The sequence below is a fragment of the Cryptomeria japonica genome, chromosome 11 (genome assembly GCF_030272615.1).
Source record: "Cryptomeria japonica chromosome 11, Sugi_1.0, whole genome shotgun sequence".
NCBI lineage: Eukaryota > Viridiplantae > Streptophyta > Pinopsida > Cupressales > Cupressaceae > Cryptomeria > Cryptomeria japonica.
The window spans coordinates 525,357,200-525,373,433 of NC_081415.1; the positions used below are offsets into that span (position 1 = coordinate 525,357,200).

General features: G+C 32.0%; 1 protein-coding gene across 1 annotated transcript; it reads right to left on the reverse strand.

Moving 5' to 3' along the window:
- Positions 1-9,207: 9,207 nt before the first annotated feature.
- On the reverse strand, positions 9,208-9,873 carry LOC131860286 (ethylene-responsive transcription factor 12-like). Its single transcript, XM_059214674.1, has one exon. The coding sequence runs from the start codon at positions 9,871-9,873 to the stop codon at positions 9,208-9,210; it is 666 nt and encodes a 221-aa protein (XP_059070657.1).
- Positions 9,874-16,234: the final 6,361 nt, after the last annotated feature.

Here is a 16,234-nt window from a genome sequence, read left to right on the forward strand (position 1 = left end):
TAAAAAAGAAGTTGAGAAGATTTATTTTCTAAGAAGTCTAATTAATAAAGGAAAGAAGGTTGTTGATGAATTTGAAAAAAAACTTGATGAGAATACTAGAGAATGTTCAAGGCTTGAAAGAAATTGGCAAACTCAAGGAGCAACTAAAAGTAGCAAAGGATCAGATTGATAATGGATTAAAACTCAAAGGTGGTAGTGAAGTGTTAGATGTCATTCTCAATTCTTAGAGACAAAATAAAGATAAGAGTGGACTTGGCTTTAAAAAAGGTGAATGTTTTAAGAAGGAAAAAAGATAAGATAAGATCAATGAGAACTCTAGCAAGAATTAGAAAAACTTTGTTCCATACCGAAGCTTAAAAAATTCAAGGAATTTTTTAAGAACTCTTTTTGTACCTACCAAGTATTCATCCTTTTGTGGTAATTATTTTTCAAGTAATAAATTTCGGTGTAGAGCTGGTGAAAGTAGAAATCAAATCAGAAATCAATATTTTTTTATGAAGATGTCATTATTATAACAAACTTGGTCATAAGGCAAGTGAGTGCATAAGTAGGATGAGCTAGAATAGAGATTAAAATTTGAAATTTAGGAGAGTTGTTAAATCTTTCAATGGAAATTTTTATGCTTGCAAGACCTATGGACATAAGATTATTTATTGCAAACTAAATCGGAGATTCAAAAATAGAATAATGAATGACAATAAACTTCAGAAATTTTTGGTATGCTACAATTGCAACAGAATGGGACACATTGCAAGACATTGCAGAACCAGAACTGAGAAATCTATTGATCCAAAAAAGAAAATTGATATCAATGAAGAAAAGAATAATATGAAGATGAAATGGGTGAATAAATCAGATGATAAGAATAAAGAGAAGATTGAAGATGGATCCACACCTTCTATGGGTGCAGACCCTTCTTCCTATAACTAGCTCAAACAACTATGTCTGAGTGGGAGATCTTAACACATATCTTTTGTCCCCTCTGGATTTGGCACTGAGTTTCTCTCAGTATGGTAGATGTGTGAAAGATATTTTGATGGACTATAAACATGTTTGAAGGTTCGTATTTTTTTTTATGACTTCAGGTACATAGTGTATCTTTTTTTTAGAAAACCCTAGATGGTGACTATATATTGCTTTTTCAAAATTCATTTGTATAATGGTGATCGAAGAGATGCAAAGGGTGAAGAGAAGTGACAGAGATAAATAAAAGGTATTTCTCTTGTTTGTAATATTTTCAAATAAAAAATCCAAAAATTATCACTGTTAATAGTGAGGCAAGACCTAGTTATGAGTTTTGACCGTTTATTTTGGTGATGAACAACCTTGCTGGTGCATTTTCTATTGTTCCTAACAATGTCATATGTAAAGAAGATATTATCAATTACATTCATATTTCCTTGGAAGAGTATGATCATATCAAGCTTAATTATTTTAAAAAGATTCATCTAGTAGATAGTATGTAGAGATTTAAGGAAAAGTATGCTAGTTTAGGGCATAAGGGTTTGGATGCTTGGAGTAATTTTCCCTTGTTCAATAATGAAGAGATAAATAATATAATGCTAACCAAAATTCATGAAGACTATTTATGGTTGGATCAACCATATATTTGATTTCAAATGAAACCCTAAGGGATTTAACTGGTTTATACTTGATTGGAATTGTGCCTGTTTTAAATTCTATAAAAAATAATGTGATGAATAGACTAACTAGTGTTGTTTCTGATAAGAGAGCCCTTCGAATCGATATTATTGATGACTTAGCAGTCAGGTATGCAACGATGGGACTTTCATAGAAGGTGTATTAGAGGAATTGTGAAGGATCGTCTTATTCCATGGTGGTATATGTGGCCTATAAAATAGTAAAGGAAAATGTTGACTATGATCTGTGTGAATTTTTGAGGCAATAGTTATTGGATAACCTTCGACTGGTGAAGATTATATTATACCCCTTCCAGTATGGATCACTCATTGTTTGTTTTCTATTTTATTTCCTAAATGCATTGCCTAGATTAAATAATGTTGTATGCAGAAGAGATGTTTTGGTCAATTTTGAAATTAAGGAATATTTGGATAGTTTGGACGATTGTGATGTACTACTTCTCATAATTTCTTCATGGATATTCAAATAGAAATGGTTGTGAATAATTAGATCCCTCTGAAATTTTTTGAATGGTACAAGGATGACATTACCTTCTTGGTTCACAAGAATAATTTTTTCATTGAAGTTGTTATTCTAAGGACTTCATGGGTGGATAAGTTTCTTTATGAAGTGTCAAAAAATGATGCATGAGTATTTTGGAAATAAGATGTGAGTGAAAAAATATTTGGAACTTATGATGAGATCATGGGTAGGAGTGTTGGAAAGAGATCCAATAAGATTGAAAATATGTCGAAAGGCAAGAAAGAAAGGAAATCATCTAGAGAAGCTTGTGCTTCTTCTTCTTTGTCAAGAGATAAATGTATGTCAAAGGAATCTAAAAAGGTTCTCATTGTTGAAAGTGATGAAGAAAAACTAGAGAAGTTCAGTATGCAGAAAAGTGTTTCAACAAAGAAGATGGTGATTACTTCTCCTGCTTCTTCAGAGGAAGGTTCCTTTAATGAAGATAAAGTGTGTGATCTCCATCAGAGACAAGATGGCTTGAAAAGTCTTTGTGAGTCGTATTGCACTCTTCTCTCTTATGATCAAGATACTATTGAATAGGCTTGCGTAATGTATTTTCTCTAGAACCACCTTGTTCCCATAAATGTTGTTGATGTTCTTCCAAAAGTATTGATAGAGTTGTTAATTGATCATATGGCTATAATTGTTAGTGATGGCAATGATTCTAGTGAATCTTGCACAAATGGAAATGTAGTAGAGAAAATGGCAGAAAAGTGCATAAAAGAACATTATGATCTTAAGTTAAATTTGATTAATTTCATAAAAATGATTGATAATGCAGCATAGTTGTATAGATATTTCTTAAGGTGGTTTGTGGCTACAAAATAGTTTGAAGCTTAAATTGAGTCCATTGAGTCTTATCTTTTGGAGTTAACCCAATCTTTCAATATTTACAAAGATGCTAATGGTGCAATGAGATGCAAGGCTTAGGATCTTCATTCTCAAAAAGAAGAGAGAAGAATATGTGAATTTATTTTGTGGATTTAAGGATATCATGGAATTATGGTTGTCTACTTTTGTCAGACTATTGGCAAATGCAGAGAAAGTAGAGTGTGGTTAATACCGATGTCTAGGCTGATGCTATGAATTTATGTATTGATTGAGAGTGTCAAAGCATAATTTAGTCTGCTACTATACGTTCATGACACTTTTCTTTTATGGGATTGAAGAAATAATACAAGGATATTTGGCCTGGAAATGTTTGACATGCATTCCTATTTTTGTTTCTTTTTGGAGATTTCTATTAGGGGGGGTTTTAGTTTTGCTGAGTATATTTCTTAGTATGAGAAGTGGCCCTTTGTCATTGTTGTCAAAGGGGGATAAATATTGCTAGGGAGATGCTAGGGAGAGATATTGCTTAAGGAATTTTTTTTGTTTCATCAATGACAAAGGGGGAGGTTGGTGCACATATGAATGTCACTATTGTCATTGATGTCAAACTGATGTCAGATTGCATGGCCTATTGATATTGGTGATCTGGATATGTATTTATTTAATTGAAGTATGGTATATCTAGTTGATGGTCCAGATGTATATTTTTTATGTTGCTACAAGATTAGTTGCATATTCACATGGTGTTGACCAGAAGATATGGGATGATATTTCAGGGTTTTTTTAGAAATATGGTGTTTCTTACCTAGTCTGGAAGTGATTTTTTTATCTTTTATGTCTACTCTAATAAGATATGTTATGTTCTAGAATGTACGTTTGTACCAAATATGCTTCAAATGATGTTACTATTCTTAAGGTGGCATACTTCTCCTATGGTGGACCACTTATTCTATTTTTGGGTCTGAATTAAGATATTTAGAATTTAGCATATCGGTTTGTACTGCCTTATGCATATTGGTTCAAGCAGTTGCATGCAAATATTATGGATGATGATTGGAAGGTGTACCAACTTGGTGTGAATCTTCACGTCTTCTTTACCTTCTAGATTATATATTTTTAGGTTGATGCTATGTACATGTTATATTTCCTAGTGGCCAACTTAGCAAGCTTATTTTGATTTGATAGGTATATATTAGGCAAATCGATTATGTTTGAGGAGTGATACATGATGATGAAAAAGGGGAGTATGCTATGATGATTTGAAGGAAGTGCAAAGTAGATCTAAGGTTTGGTGGTTGTTCAAAGCAAACAAATGAGTACAAATTGTGAATTGTTATCCACATTTTGACAAATGTTATTTTGTATACAATTCAATCTTTTATTTCCATTGTATCTGAATAATAGTTTGAAACTTGTCCTAAAGAAGTGGTCTTCAATAGAGAAAGTCTTGATTTTTTATCTTTCCTAAGGTTGTGTGCCTTAGTTTGCAAGTGCGAAGCAATGAGCTCTTTGGTAGGAATCCATATGCATTGTAAACTGTTGATATATATTATGAGTCAGATTCTCACCATGGTTTTTCCCTGTTTGGGTTTTCCACGTAAATCTTGGTGTTCTTGTGTTGATGGTTTTTGGTGTTTTGGTGGTTTAATTTTATGCATAAATGTTTGGATGAATTTTATGGTTCAAGTAACTTAATGTGATAAAGTTTTTGTATATGTTGATTCACCCCCCCCCCTGCCCCGCCCCCGCGTCCCCCACCCTCAATTTCTGATAGTGTTAAATACATTCTAAGCAATTGGTTGCAACAAAAATGTAAGGAGTTAGAATAGAAATTTTTATAGGGGGTTTACATTTTCCAAATTTATAACTTTTAAATGGGGTTATCAAGTCATATCTTGTTTCTAGATAATGGGAAAATCAACTAAGAAAAAAAATCTAAAAAAATGATAAAACCAACGCCTAGATAGAGTGGTTGGAAGTAGATGGAGGTGGTTGTAGGTTTAAAATATTCAAGAATAATTGAAAATAATTTCAATGCTCAAGTTGGGAGATTCCAACACAAATAGGTGTGTCCTAGATCGAGTGCAATTTACTAGTTTTAAAGTTTTTTCATAGAATAATAAAAGGATTCCATCATTATTCAATATTATAGTTAATGTATAGAAAATGCATTATTGATTCATTGATTTGAAGTTGATTTATACTATAATTAAAATATAGTGGCACAAATCAATGTCTATTGGAATTTCCTCAAACTAAATGCATTTATATCAATGAATCAAAATATGAAACTGGAGGAGATGCAATTGTGATAATTGCACAATTGGAATATAGTTTCCTAAGCAAATACAACAAAACAATAAACTAATCAAATATGTGCTAAGATTCTACACTAACATTCCCCCCTTATTACATTATTCCTACAAATATACTAACAAAAAATGGTAAAATCTCGATGATTTGTAGAAATTTTATTCAAGAGGGAAATGGTTCTAAGGAAATAGATCTATAACCAAACTCTGTAATCAAATCAGATTAAGTAATTTAATATACCAAGTGTTACACAAACATTCCCCCCTTATTATATTATTCTAAATGTACCATCCAAATCTTAAGTTTCATCCTAGCCAAGGGATCACCCCTTTTAAGGCTTACACAACAAAATTTTCTAATTACATAAAAAAAAGGCATATTTTTTAGAAGATATTTCTTTGAAGAACTAAAACCTAAATCAAGTGGAACTCCACCAAGATGCCTTTTGACCATCATAAAGGTGTAGCTCCGAGCTGAATTCTCAAGTTCTCCTTCTCTCAAACTCCAAAATCATAAACACTAAATTATTGGACAACCATCCACCAAGTTGTCTCTCGACCCTCATAAGAGTATAATTCTCAATCACAGTCTATTTGCAAGACCATCTTTTCTAAGTTCTACTCCAAACCCCTTACCTATCTCCACAAATGAAACTTCAAAATACATGTATTCTTTGAATCTATCATCATCTACAAGGAAAAACAAAAGGAAAGCTAAAAATGGTTCTCATGCAAAGCATCATCTTAAAGAGAGAAGATAGCTTGAGATGATAGAAATCCTCCATCCTCTTGCATCTCTAGCCTCCAAAATGAGCCTACTACACTTTATCCACTCATTGTCACATTAATCTATCCAATAACACAAGCATATGAGTCTCAAAAGCCCCTATTAGATGTAGCAAATATATCCTTGAAAGAAAAATAAAAAATATACATAGGACACTTCTAAAAAATTTATTTTCAAGATCACTATAAGAAATCTTATTGCAGTCAACTTCAAATCCCATGACAAATGTTTTAACTTCCACCCTTATTGTGAAAGCCCAACCTACTACATCTCTTTTTAGTTACAACATAACATCATCACAATATGTGAATAAAATGGATCAATCAAGAAACACCCATGAATATCGACATAAGCCTCTATTGTCATTTTGAGTAGCACACATGATGATCTCCATTCACTTATAGGCATCACATGATCTCCACACTTGAATATCAATCATTTGCAAAATCTCATGTAGACTAAAACGATAATTTTCTAACTTCTAGAAACTAATATATCTTTTTTTGCAAGAACCAAAAGTATGGTTGAGATAAAAAGGAGTTATATTTATTCTTTTAGAAACATGTCCAACATGAACAAATCTGAGCCAGAGGCTTGAGTTTAAGTGTCAACTTCTTTGGGTTTTTCTCCTTGTAATCTCCTTTACCAAAAAGGATAAATTAGATCCATCTATGTTGCACATTAATTGAGCAGTGATCCCAAAAGTTATTCCAATAGTAAATTTGAACAAATCTGAATAAAATTACTAAACAATAACTACTCTATACCCGTCATATGCATACAATACAAGCAGTTTTGAGATTTTAAACACTCTTTGATACTATTAAATTTGAAATTCCAATGATAGATTGATACCCTCAACAAAAGAAGTGATACCTTGCAAAGAATAATGCAGATGGAAGATTTTGAAGGCCTTATTATTATTTTATTTTGTTATCGCCTCAATATCCTCAACCCCTGTAGAATTTTTTCATTAAATTATCCACACACCATCCTTGCGTTGCATTGCTTTCTTATGTAGATTAGGATCCTATGTTTTAGTGACCAACAATACACCCCTCGTTTCATGTCAAACATGAGATTAAATGCTCAACAATACCAATCAAATTTTCTGAGATGGTAGCTATTTCTATATAGTAAATGCTTCGTAGTAAAACCTCATGCCAATCCATAATTAGGCATTCATCAAAGATAGACACAGAAAACTGTAACATTCATACAGATCACCAAAAAAATGGTAGATGGAAAATTTCTACCAAATTCTATGCCCCCTTCACGACATAGGATGATTTCAACGGTAGAAAATCAAAATGAGCACTACACAAAAAAAAACTCCTTCCTAATTTGGTTGTGTACCAAGCTAATTAGATTGTCGGGATAAAAACTTCTTTTTCTGGATATCTCTAGCACAAACTGAATGTCTCTGTAAACTATCAAACCTTTAATTATTGACCCCTGGTCTGATGTATACTTTGATACCATACCATAGATAATGGTAAAACCTTGATGATAATTTTCAATGATTTGTAGAAACTTTATTAAAAAAGGAAATGGTTTTAAGAAAATGGTTTTATAACTAAAATTCTGTAATCGAATTAGATAGACATGTACCATTGGAATTTCAATTTTTATCTAGTCAAGAGACTATTTCTTAAGGCTCATACAATGAAAATTGTTGAATATATAAATACACATTCTTGAGAAGATGTTTATTTGAAGAAACAAATCCTTAATCAAGTGGATCTCCATTAAGCTACCTTGAGATCTTCATAAAGGTGTAGCTCTTAGCTGAATTATTGAATTCTCAATCCCAAACCCTCAATTCATAGACACCAAATTATTAGACAATAATCCATACTAAGCTCTACACACATAAAGCTCCATCAAGTTGTCTATTGACCCTCGTAGAGATATAATCATCAATAGTCTTGTGAAATCTCTGGCAACAATCCATATTAAGCTCTTCACCAGACCCAAAGTCAAACTTCAAAATACATTTTTTCTTCAAATTTCTCAACTACAAAGAAAGCTAAAAGAAAAACAAGAAAGAACTGTCAATAATGCTTCTCATTTAATACACCATTTCAAAATAAGAAGCTAATTTAGAATGAAGAAAATTCCTCCATCCTCTAATACTACTAACCTCCACCTTGACCCTGTTAATCTTTACCCTCCAAAAATGACACTAGAATAAATTTACTATAAGCTGTGTAAGCCTAATCAAAAACAGCATGTGGTGGATCCTCATCCAGCTTAATTGGGTTGAACTCCACACTATAGATTTCTCTTTGTTACAAGAAAATGATCCCCTTTTCTCAGTGGATGATAAGCTTCCAATAAAGAGGCTCGTAAATGAGCATTAAAAAGTCAATGTCTACTGAAAAGCGAGTGTGTGCAATGTCCGTGGGATAAATGAATACTAAGGTTGTGCACTGTGTAGCTGCACCTGCTAAGAAACCAATTGGAGCCTTGGCCAAAAACTTCTCATCCAAAACCCTCTCATGGAATTAATCAATTATAAGCATAATTTTGTAAAGATCCTTCAAGGAAAAATTAAGTGCAACAGATGGGTAATAGGGAAGCACACTACTACCATTGTCTCTCCATAGAGAGAAAACGCCCTCATCTTTGATAGTCCTTATAATGCATTTCAACATTCCTTTAAACCTTTTGTGTTTTCCTCCTGTAATTGCAAGATTGCTCTCTTAAGTCTGTAAGAGCAATTTGGCCCTCTGTATAGGGGCCACAATTGTATGTGCTACCCCTCTCATTAGGGCATCTACCAACAGATCTCTTGGAAAAAAATTATTATATTTGAATTGAGGTGGAGGTAAGATATGGTAACTATGAGCAGGGAAGAAGCATGGAAATAAATCACAATGAACTTACTCATTCCAAGATCAGAAAAAGCTGATAACAATCGAACAAGAAAATATAAAACATTGTTCTTTATTCTGAAAAAAGCGAACAGCATTATTAGGAACGGAGCACAAAACAAGGTGGATAACTCCCAGTAGCTTAAAATGCAATTCGATAGCCCTTTGCTAAAAACTAAGATATATAAATAGATTGCAAAATCAACATATATAAAAGAGATTGCAAGAGAAGATTCAATCACTTGAGCAGCCAAAGCGTTTTGGGAGAATAATCACATTCATCTTCTTCAACCGGCGGAGGAAGGTTCAAATCCAAAACACCCATTGTTGGAGAATCTCTGCATTCTGTGACGGCGGAGGAAGATGGATCGCTACTATTGCATGGATTGGAGCTCACTTTACAGCCCTCATGGATTTCTCCCACTCCTCCATCACCTTCACTCTCATTGCATCTGGGCTGATTTGTCATCTTAAACGCAGCCGATTGCTGTTGCCTCCGAAGCTCCTGTGGAGACATGTCCTGCAAAATAGAAGGTGAAGAAGAAGTGCCCACATTGAAGGTTTTGTTAAGATAGGCATGGGTCCATGGCCGACTGGCAGCTTTGACCATCTTGTTGGAGTTAACCGATGACGGAACATGGACTTCTTTAAGCGACTCAGGAATTTGGTAACCGGAAAGTGGGAAATTGGTTTTGGCCCTACAGCCTTTTATTGCTATGGCGGCCCGGTCATATGCATGAGCCGCCTCAATATCAGAACTGAAAGTGCCCAGCCATACGCGACGTCCCTTGGACGGGTCATTAATCACCGCAGAGAATAGGCCCTCAGATCTTTTTCTTACTCCTCTGTAATGACTCTTTGTGGTGGTCGCCTCGGCAGTGGCTTTGGCTTGCAGGGAACACATTGTAAAGACCTGTATGAAATGGGGAAGGATAGATGGAGTGGTCAGTCTCGTTTGTTGTTTATAGAGAAGAAAAAGTTGCGCACTCCAAACAACGAGATGATATAGCTGGATATCACAGGACTGAATTTGGGTGGTGGCCGGTCAATTTGGTGCTGATAACCTGAAAGTTGTGAGTAAATGCCCCATAAGGGAAGGGACAATTGGGAGCAAATGGACGAATCACCCGGGGACATGTATGTGGGTTTTGCTTTTTTTGGGAAATGAAGTTGGCGTGGGTGATTAATATTTTGACTACCTTCTACATTGCAGAATACGCTGTGAAGTCAACCTTCTTCGATATGGAAATGGTTATCATGTATCAATGTATCATGAGGGGCACAGATATATTGGTACTGTAGAGGCTGCATAATTTTTTATTTTTTATTTTTTATTTTTTTTTCAAGTGGTGTTGTTATCATTTTTATAAGCTTTTGTTTTAACAAATCAGTTTTTGTGTAGTTTCTTAATAAAGAGTAGTACATTTCCTAAGTTTTTTTTTTCTTTGGTGATCCGTGACAAATTTTTCCTTTTTTTCTGATAGGCAACTTGTCCATTCCTAAGCTTTGCTTTGCTTTTCTTTTCTTTGCTGACCAGTGACAAGCTTTTCTTCTTCTTTTTTTGTTGATGGGCAACTTGCCAATCCCTAAGCTTTTGTTTTCTTTGCTGACTGGCTTTTCGTTTTTCTTTTTGCTGACAACCAACATGTTTCATAGGAAGGGACTTAATATTTTTATCACTTCTATGTGCCTACATTTTAACAAATCATTTTTTTTGTGGTTCTATAAAAGAAGTGCATTCCGGAAGGTTTTCTTTTCTTCCCTAACTAACGACATGTCCAAATAGAAAGACTTAATATTCTTATCACTTCTATAAGCCTACATTTTAACAAATTATCTGTTTGGTAGCTCTTTTATAAAATGTAGTGCCTCCCATAAGCTTCCTACCAATAGGAGGAGACTTAATATTTATTTTAAAAACAAATTAAAAAATATAGGTAATTGGATTATATAGATATTGATATTTTTTATTTTTAGAAATTATAATTTTACATTCTTATAGGTTAGTGTTATAAAATGACCATTCTTTTCATTTTGTTAATTAGATTTTTGTATTTCTAAATAAATTAGCATTTATACTATTATGCTATATTTTTTTTATTTATGTTTTTATTGAGAATTAAAATAGTCAATCCATCTTATTTAATAAGTAAAAGAATTATGTTGTCATCAGTAGTAAGTTTTCTAATTTTCTAAGTGTGAATAACTTCTATCACCCTCATCTTTAGCTTTCTTAATAAATAAACAAATGGATCCTAAATTCTTTAATTTTGGAAGTGTGAATAACTCATTTTCACTAGTTTTTTATCTTCCTTTATGACAATTAGGTTTGAGGGATGGATCATTATCATCATTAGGTTTCCCAAATTTACAAATTAAGATTTTTTGTCTCATATTTTATTTTGTTACATATCATTTGACTACCAATATAAAAAGTTTAACTTATTTACCAATATAGCTTATTTTTTAAATAGTATAATTAAACTTATCATTCAACTATAATTAGTCAATTTATAATTTGTCTTTAAATTCTAATTTTACTTTTATATTTGAAAGATTTGTTTTATTTACTTTACACATAAAATGGATTAGTTTCACATTCTTGAAATTTAAATACTCATTTCACTTTTCAAAATAAGTAAAAAATTATGTTGTTTTTTACATTTTATTAAAATGACATCAATATGAGGTCAGAAATAGGGGATGTCATCCCAATGAAATATTCAACAATAACATTTCAATAGGATTGAAAAAAATTGTTATAGGTGGTATCCTTTTCAATGTTCAAAGTTTAAATAAATGTTTCATAGGTAGTATGCTTTTCAATTCTCAAAGTTTAAATAACTGTTTTGAATCTTTACCATGCTTGATACATAAAAAATGTGTGGTTATACTAATTAGGTTTTCAAATTTTACAAAGAAAGACTTTTTTTTTTATTGCATACTATTTGACTACCAATATAAATACTTGATACAAAATAAATTGTGTTCTAAGTATAGAGAGCATATTTTCAATACTTTTTTAACTAATAAATAAACAAATGTGTCATTATAATAATTACATTTTTTTCTTTACAAAATTTAGATTTTTTATCTCTTATGTTTGTATTTTTATTACATATCTTTTGACTACCAATATAAATGTTGTAACTTAGGTTAGTTGCATTTTTCTATTGGTAAACATTTTATTAAATTTTATATTGGTTCACTCCTTAGTTTTACTATTTACAACATGGGGATTATTTTTATTCAACCAAAATTACCTAGTACTAAGAAATTGTGCCATTACAACACTGATGAAGTTTTCTAGTTTGATCAAATGATACATTGTATACCTCTTCTTTTTTTATATATATTATATTTTAATTATCATTGTAATTAATTTTATTTTATTAATAATATTTAAATTAAAATTTATAATTTATTCAATATTTAATACTAGAATAGATATAAGGTAGGTTCCTCCAAAAAAAAAAGTTTGTTAAAGCCAATTTTGATGGAGTCAATCAAGTTAACACTAGAGAAAATGTGGAATGTGTCTTTTGAGGATATGAAGGTAATATTATGGTGGTAAAAGCCCAAAAATTGAAGGATGCCATGAATAATGAGGCTAAGTTCCAAGAAGATCAAGGATTTCACTTAGAACATGTCAAAGCCTAAATGTGAGGAAAGTCCACTTGGCGAGAGACTCCTTAATTTGATTTTCACAAAAGTAATCAAATTGTAAATTAAAAAATTATTGCCAATTTGAATCTTGTTGGAGGAGTTGGACAACTACCAAATATATCATTTTTATCAAGAGGCCATTTTTATAGTGGAAGGCCTTGTGAATTGGGTGGTAGATGTAATGCCCCACCAGGAACCCTAAAGGAAAACAACATGATTTCTTAAGGGTTACCAATGGCAACTAAATTAACATACATCCAACTGACATAATATTACAATATCCATAATTACATGGCTTCCAAAAAGACCACGGAATCCAAAAGTTACAATATCAAGGTTACATAAAAGTCTGATACAATGACCACAAGGTCTCAACTGAACAATGATCACAAACAAGAGTTGGTACATGAACCATGAACCAAGAAACACCAACGAAGCCTTTCCTCGCCTGAAGATACAATCCAGAACATCTGATGGGAAGTGGCACTACCACCCAACCATGTGATCCCAAAATGGAACCACCCCACCGTGCTAGGAGATAGTAGAAAACCCTCAAGCAAGCAAAATAATACAAGTACAAAAGAACTACATGATGTTGGCAAATGCACACTCCAATGAGAAATTGTAGGTGATTGAAGGTATTTTCATTGATGGCAACCTTGCAATCATGTGATATTGGCAAGTAGACACAGGCACCGACACCAACAGACTCTACACCGACATACAGAACATCAACAACAAAAGGAAGAATACCAGCATCCTAGCTGACAACAATTTTGTATTAATATGTTTTGTAATTAATTGTAAAATCTTTTGTAAGCCGACATGGTGGATTGTAATATGACTCATATATGTATGAGATCATTGTAGATCATTTAGTAGAGATGATATAGGATGCGAAGTATGGAAAGTAATAGCAGACCTAATGTGTGAATTATTGGTTAAAGGTTTATGTTGTAGCAGAGCTTAAACCGGTACTGAATCTGGCATAGCAAATGTTGATTTGAAGCAGTACAAGACATTGGATTAGCATAATCCATTTTGTAAGTTAGTGTGACTTCTTTTGTAATTGAGTAGTGAGCTCTAAGCACTTGGCCTTCCTGCATGTGCATGCCCCTATTGTAAGAGTAATATTCCCTTATTGGCCAGTAAGCGAATATTGTGGGTCACAAATCCCACCGAGGTTTTTCCCACATCGGGTTTCCTTGTTAAAATACTATATTATGTGTGCTTCTCATGTTGTTGTTATTGTTCTTATTTATTGCATTATTTCTGGTTTATCGGTACTCAATTTTAATATGATTTTCATGTTTTAATCCAAGTAATTTGAAATACCAGTTAGATATTGATTCACCCCCCCCCCTCTCAGTATCTTTGGGAATCCTAACACACAACACCACAAACATCCATGTGACTCAACTCACAAATACTAGTGACTCTAAGGAGAGAGTGTCATCGCATGGCTTAAGGTGGTTACCCTGGTAGGCATCTATAGGTCCCGGCCCCCATCTTGGGTTATCCTAGTAACCTGTCCCGAACCTCCAGCTCCATCTAAGTCTCATGTGAACCCTACCAATCCTTTCGTGAAGACAAGGTGGTAAGTTTTCTATTCTAGGCCTTCTCGCAACATTATGAGCCCTGTACTAGTATTCACCTATGCACAAGGTACATTATCTTAATTAACATTTAATCTACCCACCCCCTAATCAATTATTAGGTTATCGCTTCTTAACTGACTTTCGATGGGTTATCCTGCCATCCACTTCGAGCGTGACCCCCGCTCGAAAGCAACTCTCTCTCATAGGACACTAACAAGAAAGGTCTCTCTATTAGAAATCTATGGTGAAATAGACAACCATAACTAATCATGACAAACCACAGGTGAAGGATACACAATCACTAACCCAATTCACCATTTGGAACAAAACACACAATGGCTCACATCAACAGGGTTATACAACAACACTTGACCAAGGAGATATAGCAACATATGACATAATGACAACTCAACCAAAATTGCAACGAAATTAAGCTTGACTGCAAATACCATTTACAAAGGATCCTAATATAGGCAATCTTTTCTTAAAACAGCCAAAAGCATAAATAACTTGCAATTAATGATTTTCGAGAAAATAAGAAAATACAACTATATTAATACAAATAAATCAATTTTGTCATTTGTCCAATAAGGTTAAATCAATCATATAAAAATTAATCTCCTAATGTATTTCCAAGCATAAATATAGAATCTAAAATATAAGCTTTTCTGAAAAATAACCAAACACTGAAATATATATATATATAATCATATTACAAAATATATATATAAACATATGAATTAATTTCCACAGTATTAAAATAATATTAAATAACATAATGCCCATAAAAAAAACCTATATATGAATATATATATATATATATATATATATATATATATATATATATATATATATATATATATATATATATATATATATAATAATTTAATTTAAAAATCAAATTTAATAATCCAGCACGGAAATCCAAAATTTTCATATTTCAGTTTGCACGAAATATAACTGGGAAGTAGCGAAATCAATTGAAAACATGTGCTACCTATGGTAGCACATGCTACTGCTTACCAGAGGTAGCAGGTGCTATCGCCGATAGCATACTACCGTCGGTAATACTGCTACCATACGGTAGTCGTACTACCATCGGTAGTGGCTACCAATTGTTATTTATTTTTTTAATTTTTTTTATTTTTTTATTTTTTAATACAATAACCTAAAAAAAATCAGTAAATTGAATTTCAACCAAAATTTATTTCCAATCCAATTTATTTACAAGGAAATTAATTAATACATAATTTCTCCAAAATAATATAATAAAATAATTTCCCTCAAGTTTTAATAACACAATAAATTTAATTAATGATTAAATTTATTTCTATAATAACTAAATAATTTCACACAAAAATCAAACAAGAGGAAACATTTTCTCTGGTAAATCCTAGAAAATAACTTCTTTCCATAAACCAAAAATTAACTTCAGGAATGGACTTTAGCCAAGAACAAGAAATAATCAGACAAACAATCAAATGAAGCCTGTGTGACCCCAAAATAAAAGACCCATTCCCCTTTTAAACTAAAATTCTAGGTTGCATATGTTTTTTTCCGAAAAACCCCTAATAATTAATTTTAGTAATAAAAGTAATTTTCTTTTCTTTTCTAATTTTCTAACAAAGGATAAGTTAACATGCAATAATTAAAAATCATTTTTCTTTCTTTTCTTTTCTCATGCAAATTAATTAATTTTCTAAATAAATAACTTAAAGCAATACTATAATTCTAAATAATTCTTTTATTCATTTATTTATTTATTTATTCTCTTATTAATTTAAAATTCTAGGAAACAATAAATGAAATTAATCTAATTTATTTTTCACTAAAATTTAAATAAAATATATTTTCAATATCATACAACTTGCAACTTAATTTAATAATTCATTTTAATTAACTAAATTTATAATTTCAATGCATAAAATACATAATTCAAAAATACCAACTATGATATAACTCCATAAATTTAATTAATTAATTAAATTCACTAAAACACAC

Coding starts and splice junctions, on each gene's coding strand:
- LOC131860286 (XM_059214674.1), bottom strand. CDS start 9,873: ATGTGTTCCCTGCAAGCCAAAGCCACTGCCGAGGCGACCACCACAAAG.